A 13,354-nucleotide genomic window follows, 5' to 3' on the forward strand; every position below is an offset into this window, starting at 1 on the left:
CCAAGGAATAAGGACCAGTTTGTACAATACTATGTTTAACATCAAGTAAACCGCAACTAATTATAGTGTTTGTTCTCACAGGGTCACAGAACAACAGTTCATTAACCAGAGCCAGAAAGCTTAGTTTTGGTCAGTATGACAATGATGGCTCAGATTCACAGTGTACCAGATATGAATGGAAGAGGTCTCCAGAGCAAGATTCTACACCCAGGTCATTTTCTGACATGAGGCAGTCACAGTCCAAAGAGGTATTGTTGATATTTTTAACAAGGGTGATCTCTGAACCCAACTCAATTCAAACTGTGATCTTCTACTATAAAAGGTTTTACTTACATGGCTTGGGTGTTTGTTTACATGGTTAGGAATTTTGTAAAAAGATGTACACAACCATGAGTTCACTTAAGTCAAGTGCACTATGAATCACATGTCTGCGAAACTTGGGTTAATAACCAGTATGGCTGCCATTACAACTTATGTGGAGGGCCCCAAAACGGCTGAATTGCAAATATTCCCAGTTGTGCAGTGATTTAACTTCTGCTCCCAAATTGCTGGGTGCAATGTTTAACAACTTTTAACAGGATTATAAAAACATGGCTGTGAAAGAAAGCAGCCATGATTTATCTAATATTGACGACCCGTTTAAGATTCACTTATAAGAGTATAAGTGTACTCATGTACTATATGCACTTATATACTTACAATCACACCTATATGCATATGCAACACAGATCCAAAGATCCACACAAGTATGAGCACAAAATTACTATCGGCACTAGGGTCCTTTTGAAGCCAACCAATTTAAGCATCTGCATGAAGATGGGTATGTATTTCTTATGTTTGATGGGGTTTCCTCCTGGTTCTCCAAATTTCGCCCACGCTCTCAAAGAACATATTGATCAGTTCATTGGAATCCTTTGAAATTGGGAATAGTGTGTATGTCTGTGTTTGTTTGAGATAAGAAAGTTAGCTTGTAAGCCTCATTGGGCACTGGAACTTATGTGAATTATGACAATCCCCTGTACAGCTCACCACATAGCGTAGAGCCTTGAAATGTCGATACAGTTACCATATGCAAATTCTCAGGATTAGTTGAGGTCCCACGGACGGACACCAATTGATCAGACTTCGTGACATATTGACTAGAAAAGCCCCTTTCAAATCAATGCCACGCTGCATACTCCAAGTATGAGTTGGCTGCCCAACTAACCCCTTCTTCAAGACGCTTTGGTATTGGACTTTTAGCCACTGTTTTTAGTATTATTGGCTTAGGTAATTTCTGTTGTAACCATTTTGTCAATTTTTTTTTTTTTTATATATTTTTTGTTATAGGAAACATTTTCCAGCTATCAAGGGGAGGTTGATGAAGTAGATAACATTTTTAGTTGTTCAAAAAATGGCAAGGAAGTTGTTCCACCTACACCAGCTTTCCCTATTTCACCAGAAACTCCATATGGTGAGCATTAGATTTCATAAGTGCCTGCATCCTGAACTTCTTCCCAAAGAAGTTAAGATAATCTTGTTTTTATTTTCAGTACGCACATCTCCAAATTATACTCCGATGATTGAGGAAAGGCATCCGTTCTACAGCCCTTCAGTTATGTATACAGCAGGTCATGGTAAGTAAACACCTAAATATGAGTGAGATTTTTTTTAAATCCATGTACTAAAAGTTGCTAAATACATAATAATGAATGTATAAATTACCCATCCAGGCTGTCTATAAGACTAGGACTACACGTGACTTTGGCAGTGACTCTGGTCGCGCGCCCAAAAATCGATGTGTGACTCATTTTACGTGAAATGCACGCAAGGGCAATGTGGCCGCATTGTGACCTGAGGGTTACTGCAACCGACAGTCACGAAAATCCAGCAGATTTGGATTTCTTGTGAATGTCAGGTCACTCTCCCTGCAACTCGCGGGTTGCAACACAGCCACGTTGACTTTACGTGTGATGCATGCAAGGGCACACAGCGATCTTTGGCCGCGTGATCTGTGTTGTGGCCAAAGTCGTTATGTAACCCTAGCCTAATGCTAATACAATGTTGTCTGACTGAGGAGTTCTTCTTTTCACATTCCTCTATAATTTTGCCGTTTCACTATCGCATGTTTTTTAATAATGTAGTAGATTGTAATGGCGTTTATATGTACTGTATATGAATGTTTCTATGAATAAGCATCAGAAACATAACCTTTGTACAGTTTTCCAGAGCAAAGCAATAGCAATATGGCTGACTTCTCAGCAATATCTAGTGAACCATACCATGTCAAATTGTCAGTTGTGCACATTGTTCTTAGTATATATCTAAAATGAATCTAGAAATGATAAACCATGTGGTGTGCGCAGCATTAATCAAGCAGGGAATACAAGTAATGGTGTAACCTTCCATCCATTCTATGCGGTCAGTAAGTGATATCCCAGTGCACTCTGTTACTACACCACTTCATTATCTAATGTTTTTTTCTTCCTTTAACGCTTTTAGTTAGAGCGATGCATTTAGTTAAAGTACTGGGCTGCCATCAATAATACTGCTACTTATGTACTTTAAGGGTAAATGTAAATCTATCTTCATAATTTCCTATCATCTAACCCATACAATGCAAACCTGGAAAATCCATGTTCTTGCAACTGTTGGCACAGCAGCTTGGTTGCTTTGCGCTGGTAGCGATGATGTATGCTTTTCCTATTTGCTGTAAATTTAAGTGGTCTTATTAACTATTGCTTGCTCCTTAAATACGATGCTAAATGTGCAGCTGTATTATTGTGTTCTTTACAACATATACTCGCTCCATTTCCCCTGCACATCCTTTTTGTTGCTTTGCTTCCCTGCAGTTGACAAAAGAACAATCTGCAGAGGAAATGTATTGTCAGACACCACCAAGCGTTTTCCTGGACTTTAAGTACTTAAATAATAAAGGCACCGTATTGATTTGGCACAGGTTCCTGGTTTTATTGTGACTAAAACATCTGCAGATGTAGATTTCACATGATGTGCGGCTTTAGCCTGGTAAGAAAAAACTATGCGTCAGATTTACGAAGACTGGAGTTTCGTAAGCCAACCTTTTAGAAATCGCTGTTATATTATCCAGGTAGATTACTTTATGCATGTTCTGCCTGTATAAACGTTTAAAATAATTCTTTAATGATAATTTATTAAAATATAGTAGGGCACAGAGTGCCAAAAGATCCAAGTACAGGCGTTGGCAGCCAGATCAAGAGTGCACAGTAAGGGGAATGTGAAGTAGACAATCAACGTGCACTCATTAAACAGTGCCTGACAAGTCTGATGTGATTTTCAACACCTCCTCTTTAAATGTGCTGGCAAATATTAGTAAGATCTGATTGCCACAGATTACAGGCACACTTCCCTACGCGTTTCTGCACCACATAAGGGGAGCGTCCTCAGGGGTATGAATTGCCTGATATTACTCGTATTTGTTCACGAGATGCCGGTCAGCTGATATTCAGCTGTTCAAGTAGTATAGCGGCGCATACGAGACACTGATGTCGGTCTAGCGCGCGCCGGGGAAACAAGGAAGCTTTAAAGCCCAGTCCCCACCTCCCAGGCATTGCGTAGCACCGGGCCGATCCAATGGGAGAGTAAGACGTCAACCAGCGACGCCCACCCACAAGTCGGCTCCCTAATAACCACGCAGCCAATGGAACAGATGCAGGACGCATCTTTAGTAACAAGGGGGAGCTACAGGCAGCCAAGCATACAACGCCGATGGCAAAAATGAAAACAAACGCCATGTGAGTAACAGGGAGATCGGAGAAGCAAATAAGTAGCCAAGGCCACAGTAGATTACTTTATGGTTGTACCCAATATTTCCGTAGCTAATCTCAAAGGTAACATGTGTTAATAGCAGTGGTGGTCCGGAGGCCGTATATATGGCCCATGGGTGCTCCCATAACATGGTCGGTTGACAACCACTGGTTTATGGTAAGGGACATATCCTTCACTATATACTGCATACATTCTTTTGAAGTTAAGGTGTTTGCTTGTGGTATGCCTATACTGACAGTAATGGATTCTATTATGGTCTTAGTCATATCATAAAAGCGATCTTCTCTTTTTCTTTGGAAATATTAAATGACCTGAACAAAGAAATATTGGGATCTGGAAGTATTCACTTGTACAACGTGCACAATATAATGGGTACGATGTACTTTATTAATTTAATATATTTGATAAGATTCTAGAAACGACCCAAAAAATGATGAAGCTCTATTTTATGAACGGTTATGCAGCCACTTTGTACCCTCAATTGGCTATATACAGTAGACAATGGCAAGTCATATTTTACAGACCTTGCTATACAACACTCCAGCTATAATGATATATTTTGGGGACATCTTAAATAGTTATGCCACATCTATAATAATGAGCTCCTACTGTGCTTAGCAGAACAAAACAGTCCATACATATGTATACTTTTGGGTTGCATTGCTGTAATTTTATGAATTCAGATGAGGGATGTGGCCTTTGCCCTACAGCACAGTCAGTCCATTGGTAAATGTGGAATGGGAGCATGAGAAACAATGTGCTGCGTGTATCAGAGCTGGTTAGGGAGCAAGGCTGAGATGAGAAAAAAAAGGATTGAGGCGGAGTTCTGGTAGAGGAAATCTCTGGCTGGCAGTGAGCGCATACAGCAGCTCCAGACAATTGCTGAATTATTTTCAGCTGCCTGGAGTAAACTCCTCGGCTGGGTCTAACACTGACAGAAGCTTGTATTCCCCTTACCCTTCTAATAACCGATTACATGAATATCCTTTGGTAGAATGTTTATTTCGGAACGTCAGTGGGAGGAGGAAATACAAGAAACTTCTATATGAAGTGGAACAGAACATCAGCAAGAGCCGTCCCTGCCTGTACAGCCGCTTATGGAGCTTTTTAACTTCTGACTTTTATAGTAAAGGGAAAGCAACACATTTTAAGAATAATTACCCGGATTTCTGTTTTGTGGTCTTTAGCTTTTTTTTTTCCCCCATTTCTGAGCGGCACAAAGAAATGTCTGCTTCATTTGGTAGGTTTGTGTGCTTGCATTTTCTTTAAGCTGTCTCATGGTTTGATTACATCCCTGCAGAATGTGAACTGGATGTGTATGTCTGTGTGTAGGGTTGTTTCCTTGAACTGTTTTGATGGAATTGATGTGTCTGTTGAATGTGAAATGTCAACTATACTCCTAATGTATGACCTGTAGAACCCCTATATCCACTTTATTTGTTTTTTTGTTTTTTTTTACAGTATTGATTTTTTTTTTTTAAAGAGGCTCTGTCACCAGATTTTGCAGCCCCTATCTGCTATTGCAGCAGATAGGCGCTGCAATGTAGATTACAGTAACGTTTTTATTTTTAAAAAACGAGCATTTTTGGCCAAGTTATGACCATTTTTGTAGTTATGCAAATGAGGCTTGCAAAAGTCCAAGTGGGTGTGTTTAAAAGTAAAAGTCCAAGTGGGCGTGTATTATGTGCGTACATCGGGGCGTTTTTACTACTTTTACTAGCTGGGCGCTCTGATGAGAAGTATTATCCACTTCTCTTCAGAACGCCCAGCTTCTGGCAGTGCAGACACAGCCGTGTTCTCGAGAGATCACGCTGTGACGTCACTCACAGGTCCTGCATCGTGTCAGACGAGCGAGGACACCGGCACCAGAGGCTTCAGTTGATTCTGCAGCAGCATCGGCGTTTGCAGGTAAGTCCATGTAGCTACTTACCTGCAAACGCTGATGCTGCTGCAGAATCAACTGTAGCCTCTGGTGCCGGTGTCCTCGCTCGTCTGACACGATGCAGGACCTGTGAGTGACGTCACAGCGTGATCTCTCGAGAACACGGCTGTGTCTGCACTGCCAGAAGCTGGGCGTTCTGAAGAGAAGTGGATGATACTTCTCATCAGAACGCCCAGCTAGTAAAAGTAGTAAAAACGCCCCGATGTACGCACATAATACACGCCCACTTGGACTTTTGCATGCCTCATTTGCATAAATACAAAAATGGTCATAACTTGGCCAAAAATGCTCGTTTTTTAAAAATAATAACGTTCCTGTAATCTACATTGCAGCGCCTATCTGCTGCAATAGCAGATATGGCCTGCAAAATCTGGTGACAGAGCCTCTTTTAAGCTCTTTTATACAAGTGTCTCCATTGTTGGAGATAGAATCGGTGACAGATATCCATGGCTGATAGTGATGGAAGCAAACTTATTTATGTTGACAAATGTTCAAGTTATCTTTTACAGTGTCTTTGTATTTTATGATATGACCTATCGTTGTCAACTATTGAAACATTTTTTATCATTTGAGGAATACCATTGAACTTCATTTTTCTAGCCAGTAGCCACACAACTTTTGTATGGAATAATGAATGTAACAAAAAACTAGAGCAGAAGGACATTCTGAACAGCTGTTACAAAGAAGCTTTATTAGTCATGGGGACTTCAATAAGTAAAGCCATTCTCTCACCCAGGCAACTAGGAGATGCCCCAACAGCTGACCGCATTCCAGAAAGGAGTAGGCCCTGCTAAAGTCAACAGTCCTTTGTATTGATGACTTCGATCAGTTACTTGGGAGTATTTACAGTCGTAAAGTGCAGTACTCCATGAAATACCATCCAAAACATGTTAAAAAATAAATAAATAAAAATGTGCAATATAAAAAAAAAAAAATGTTTTTTGAAATGCCTTCGGAAGTTAATTCTTACAAATATTTTACGGTAGGAGTAGAATCAGAGATTTCTGTGGTCACAATTGTGACCATACCTTTGGTTCTTGGATTGTCATTGCCACAGCATTGACTATTCATCAGCTAATAACTTCCCCATAAATGCTATGAGTACCTCTGGTGTGATGGGCACTTTTATAGCATTGTGACCATATTCTTGATCATAGACATTTGAACAGCAGGTGAGCAGGCAGGTAAGAAATGCCACAATGTTCAGTAAGCCCATACATATGCTACTATGTATTTAAGATTTTCTGGAGTTTTTTTTTATTTTAAATATGCCCATTCTTATGCATTATTAGTATTTCTTTACTTGCATATCATAGGTTTTTGTCTTACTGTTTTTATCTTGGTTGAGAATGTGACCGTTTATTGCCATGCCAAGGGTCTTGCTGGAACCTCACACAACACTTCGAAATGGACATGGGACAAAATTACTCTCTCTACTTCCTGTTTAACCCTTTCATGACCAAGGGTCATTGATGCCCGTGTCCAGGTCAAATTTTCCATTTTGATATGCATTTCTTTAAACGATAATATATTTGTAACCGCTTTGAATATTATAGCTATTTTTACAATACTTGAGACTTTCATTTTCTAGATTAGTTTAATTCCATGTTTAAAATTTTTATTATGAGCAGATAAATCATTAAAAATGTGAAAATCAATATATATATATATGTGTGTATGTGTGTGTGTGTGTGTATGTATATATATATATATATATGTATATGTATATATATATGTATATATATATATATATATATATGTATGTATATATATATATATATATATATACATATATATTTTTATTTTTTTTTTTTTTTTTAATCTATGTATATACTTTTATATACACTGTTGCAGCTTTGTAACAATTAGTAGTCTTCTCTCTCCACAAGCCTGGATCGCTGTGAGGGGAGAGAGAGAAGAGGGCTATAAGGCTATACTCACACGATGGTGAAAACAAAGGCTGTTAAAAATGGATCAACTGTCAGTTTTTCATGGCCTTTTGCATCAGGGTGTCTCAAAATTTTCATCCATTTCCTGGCCGTCTGACTGTTTTTAACTGCCGTTTGCCACCCGTTTCGCTTGGCTGTAAAAAACATGTATGAACTTCACTTGTCAGTGCTTGCTTTTTTTTTTTTTTTTTTTTTTTTTTTTGTCCCAACCCCTAAAATCACCACACAGATGTAGATAGTGCCACAATGCCCCTTTAGATACTGCCAGTGCCATAGTCCCACAGTGCCCATTTTAGACACTGCCCACCTAGATGGGCACTGTGTGTGGCACTGTCTATGTGGGCACTGTGGCACGATCTACAGGGGACACTGGCGCTATCTACATGGGCACTGTGTGTGGCACTAGGTAGATAGCGCCAGTATCCCTTGAAGATGGCGCCCATAAAGTGCCACAGTCCCCTGTAGATGGCGCCACTGTAGATTGCTCCCTCTAGGATCGTAGTCCCCGGCCAGAGTGTTGCCGGCACACTGGCGTGGAATTCCGCTCCCTGACGTCATTGTCCATATGTCCCTCTAGGAGCACAAATCTCGGTCAAAGTGTCGGCAACGCTCTGGCCGGGGGCTCCGCTCCTAGAGGGAGCCCCTGACGTCACTGTCTGTATATGGACAGTGACGTCAGGAGCTCTCTCTAGGTGCGAAGTTCCCAGCCAGAGCGTTGTCAACACTCGGGCCAGGGATTCCGCACCTGGAGGAGCCCCTGACGTCCATGTCCATATATGGACAGTGACATCATGGGCTCCCTCTAGGAGCACAATCCCTGGTCAAAGTGTCGGCAACGCTATGGCCAGGGATTCCACTCCTAGAGGGAGCTTCAGTGGCGCAATAAATAGGGAGGAGTGGCGCTAGGGAGGGTGGTGCTATCTATAGGGGTGGTCGCGCTATCTACATCGTGGTGGCACCATCTACAAGGGGGTGGTGCTGCCATCTACAAGGGGGTGGTGCTATGTACCAGGGGTGGCGCCATCTACAGGGTGAGTGTATTCCGGCATCTCAAAGCACCTAACGTCACTGTCCGTATATGGGCAGTGACGCCAAGGGCTTTCCCAAGACAAGAGTCCCCTGCCAAAGCGCTGCCATGCTCTGGCCAGAGACTCCATTTGGGAGAGAGTTGTGAGAGGAAAGTTCAGCACTGCTTCAGTGTGTGCAGCACGGTACTCCGAAGCCCCCTGAGGGTATGTTAACACGCTGAGTTAAAAAACGGCTGAAAATTCCTTTTGATTTTCATCCGTTTTTTAAGCTGAAAATCTTTTTTTGAGGTGTTTTTTCTAGACGTTTTTGGAGCTGTTTTTCCATTGACAATGAAAAACAACTCCAAAAAATGGCTCAAGAAGTGACATGCTCCTTGTTTTTATGGGGCATTTTTTCAAGCGCCGTTTTTAAAAAAAATGCGGCGTAACTAAAAATTCCCCCGTCTGAACGAAATGTCGTTTTTCCCATTGAATTCAATGGGCAGATGTTTGTAGGCATTCAGCTACCGTATTTCGGGCCGTTTGCGACCCAAAATATGCCTGGAAACAGAGCGTGTGAATATACCCTAACTGTGATCAAACAAATTGTTGTTTGATCGAACTAAGGGGCTGAGATGCGGAACTTGTGGAGAGAGCCGGCAGACCGCAAAGTGCAGCGCTGCTCACGCTGAAGCAGCACTGCACACATTAAACCCTTTTCCAGGCTGCCAACATTTTATATGTAACAACTGCACGGGGCATCTGCAGTTGGAACCATATGGCTGTCGTGAAGGGGTTAACAGTTAAATCCTTTGTGTGTTTTTTTTTGGGGGGGGGGGGGGGGGTTTACATAATGACATTATAATAGTATTTTTTTTCTGTGTCCAAGTCTGTATGAGTGTTCAATAACAGTGGCTGTGTTCACACCTGTGTTGGGAGTTGCCACGGTTCCGGTCACTTTTGACCGCAAGAATAGCGGAACATACAGCGTAAATCTGGCTTTTAAAATTACAAACTTAAACGGAACCTTTAAGAACCCTATTATAGAGGAATATGTCGGGTAGCCTTTGGAGCTATCGTGTGACCGATCTGGCACAGTCTCATGGCTTCTGTTTTGAACAAAAGCCACAATGCTTCGTTCTCATCTGCGTCGTGGCTTCCGTTTATAATAGAAGCCACGATGCGCTGCCGAATCTGTTGCACAGCTGCTCGAAACGCTCCAAACGGCACCCGATGGACCCCATTAACTTTGATAAAGGGCTCCCTTCAAGGTTTGTCATTTTGACAGCAGGAATAGTGTTGCATGCTCTGCTAGTTTTGCCATCAAAAGTGGAAACCTTGATGGAACCCCAGATGAAAAGCTACGACACAGATGTGAACAGAGTATTTCGTTTTACTCCGTGTTTTTCTTCAAAGGAGAAGCTGTAAAAATAGATTGTATTTGCCGACTTGGTTTAAGTAAAAACGAACTATTTTGTAATAATATTTGTTGCCTTTGGTCAATTTATAAGGATTCAGTAACCAAGAACGAAGGGTGGATTCACACGTGGCATAATTTTACTCCATAGATTTGTCAGCAGAAAATCGGTCGCAAAATTTGCATGTTTTACATACAGATTTTGTTGAGGATATGGATTTGAATCCACACTTAGGCCCCATGCACACGAACGTGTTTTTACGGGTATCTGCTGGTGAATTGCGGCCCCATTCATTTCAATGGGCCCATGCACACGACCATGGTTTCCACGGTCCGTGCATGGCCCAGGAGCCCGGACCGCAAAAGAACGGACATGTCTTAAGGACGTGTTTTGCGGTCCAGGCTCATAGAAATTAATGCACGCGGCCATGTGCACGGCCCGCGATTTACGGGTGACACTCCGCGGCCTTCCGAGCCGCAAATCACGGCCATGCACACCACTACGGTCGTGTGCATGAGGCCTTAGATGAAAACTAGCTTTTTATGCTTGTTCTATCAAGCAGCTGAGGAAAAACCCCTTAAAATGTCCAGGCTATGGTATTTTCTGCTAGCTTTAGATTAGAAAGATGGACAATGTTGGGCACATCGTTTTGTGAGGTTGGAATAGAATGGTTTCAACAGTGTTAGAAATTATAATCTACATATGGGATAATAGTATTTTTAGTAGGGCAAATATTTTTTTATTTGTGAGAGCTTACATGGAAACGTTTCTTATCTGTTTTAGGTACAAGCTGATAAAACGTTGGATTTAAATAGAACGTTAGGGTAGAAAAAAAAAAGGTATGCGCCACTTTATCATGTAAACACTAACATGGTGTTGACCTTATCTTTATGAAAGAAGATGGCATGTGTCTAAGGCCTCAATATAAAATATGACTCAAGTGTTTGTATATGTTATGGGGTATATCATGTGCCTGCCTAACTACATCTTTATTTTCTTGGGAAAAAAAGACCATGTGGTTTTTGCCACAAGTCCAGTTGCTGAGATTTCAGTAGTTGGACCGTCTGTCATTAAACTGTTGTTAATTCACAAAATATTTGAGGATGATTTCATTATTATTATTTTATTTGAGAATGACAAGGACAAGAAACTACAGATTTACCAGTAGTAAGACACAATAAAATAAAGAACCTTGTTGGGAGTAAGTGGCAGCAAAACAAAATATATTTTGCGCATCTTTGTCTGTTATGCTGTGTTCACACCTGGATATTTGAATATATTAGTTGTATACCAAACACATCCACAGGACCCCATAAAAGAATGTCCTTTTGGCATCCACCGGGCCAGTATGTATCCGCATACCTTTTTAGTAGGGGTCTGCTACACTTTCCTATACAGAAGAATACAGTAAAAAAATATAAAAGTATACCACGCGGTATTCATATTTTACCATTGTAGTCAATAGGCCTTGGTTAATGCTCCCAATGTACAGTGGATATAAAAAGTCTACACACCCCTGTTAAAATGCCAGGTTTTTGTCATGTTACAAAATCAGTCCAAGATTAAACATTTCAGAACTTTTTCCACCTTTAATGTCACCTACAATCTGTACAATTCCATTGAAAAAGACTGAAATCTTTTAGGGTGGAAAAATAAAGAACAAAAATAATGTGGTTGCATAAATATGCACACCCTTAAACTAATACTTTGTTGAATTACCCTTTGTCTTTATGACAGCATTCATATTTTTTTTGGGTAGAAATCTATCATCATTTCACATCTTGACTTGGCAATTGCTGCCGACACTTCCCTGCAAAAGCGCTCCAACAGATTGCGAGGGCTTCTCCTGTGTACAGCCCCCTCCATGTCACCCCACAGATTTTCAATGGGATTCAGGTCTGAACTCTGACTGGGCCATTCCAAAACTTTGATCTTCCTCCGGTGAAGCCATTCTTTTATTGATTTTGGAGGTTCTGCTTTGGGTCGTTGTCGTGCTGAAAGGTGAAATTCCTCTTCATCTTCAGCTTTTTAGCAGAGGCCTGCAGGTTTTGTGCCGATATTGACAGATATTTGGAACTGTTCATAATTCCCTTTACCTTGACTAAAGCCCCATTTCCTTCTGCAGAAAAACAGCCTCAAAGTATAATGCTGCCTCCACCATGCTTTACTGTGGGTATGATGTTCTTTTGGTGATGTGCAGTGTTGGCTTTGCGCCAAACAACTTGGAATTATGGCCAAAAAGTTTCACCTCATCAGACCATAACACGTTTTCCCACGTGCTTTTGGCAGATTTGCTGTAAGAATTTGCAAAACATACCCGAGCTTGGATGTTTTTCTTTGTTCGAAAAGGCTTCCATCTTGCCACCCTACCCCACAGCCCAGACATATGAAGAATACGGGAGATTGTTGTCACATGCACTACACAACCAATACCTGCCAGAAAGTCCAGCAGCTCCTTTAATGTTTCTGTAGGCCTCTTGGTAACCTCCCGGACCTATTTTCGTCTTGTCTTTTCATCAAGTTTTGAGGGACATCCAGTTCTTGGTAATGTCACTGTTGTGCCATATGTAATCCTATTCTTGATGACCGTTTTCACTGTATTCCATGCTATAGCTAATGCCTTGGAAATTCTTTGGTACCCTTCTCCTGACTGAATGCCTTTCAACAATCTCATCCCTTTGTTGTGTTGTAAGCTCTTTACGGACCATGGCCATTTGCTGTCACATGCAACAAAGAAAATATCAGGAAAATCCTAATAGAACAACTTAACATTATATGGGGTTACTCAGAATCACTTTAAATAATGGCAGCTGTGTACTGACTACTATTTAACATGAGTTTAAATGTGATTGGCTAATTCTGAACACAACCACATCCCCAATTATAAGAGGGTGTTCACACTTATGCAACAACATTGTAGTTTTTTTATTATATTACCCTCTAAATTATTTCAATTTGTTTTTCAATGGACTTGTACAGATTATGGTTCACATTAATTGTGGAAAAAGTTCTGAAATTATTCATCTTGTACTGATTTTTGTAACATGACAAGAACCTGGCAATTTAATAGGGGTGTGTAGACTTTTTATATCCACTGTATTTCTCCGACAGAATAAATGAGGTGTGAACAGAGCCTTCGCATTACACCCCTGAATAGCTCATATGGATATTTATCGTTGGTTCAGCCCATTATAGCCTTTGTAGAATACATTGGGGTAGATTAACTAATAAAAATGCACCAGAATTCTGTCT

At 40.8% G+C, this 13,354-nt stretch overlaps 1 protein-coding gene across 5 annotated transcripts in view; it reads left to right on the forward strand.

Annotated features, from left to right (window-relative positions):
- Positions 1–13,354, forward strand: part of TNS3 (tensin 3) — a 509,208-nt gene that overhangs the window by 426,702 nt on the left and 69,152 nt on the right. For all 5 annotated transcript variants that reach the window (XM_075827007.1, XM_075827004.1, XM_075827005.1 and 2 more), the window contains 3 exons: positions 82–248; positions 1,330–1,453; positions 1,533–1,616. In XM_075827007.1, coding sequence (XP_075683122.1) covers positions 82–248; positions 1,330–1,453; positions 1,533–1,616 — 375 coding nt within the window. The remainder of the gene's footprint in view (positions 1–81; positions 249–1,329; positions 1,454–1,532; positions 1,617–13,354) is intronic.

Source organism: Rhinoderma darwinii, chromosome 5 (assembly GCF_050947455.1).
Source record: "Rhinoderma darwinii isolate aRhiDar2 chromosome 5, aRhiDar2.hap1, whole genome shotgun sequence".
NCBI lineage: Eukaryota > Metazoa > Chordata > Amphibia > Anura > Rhinodermatidae > Rhinoderma > Rhinoderma darwinii.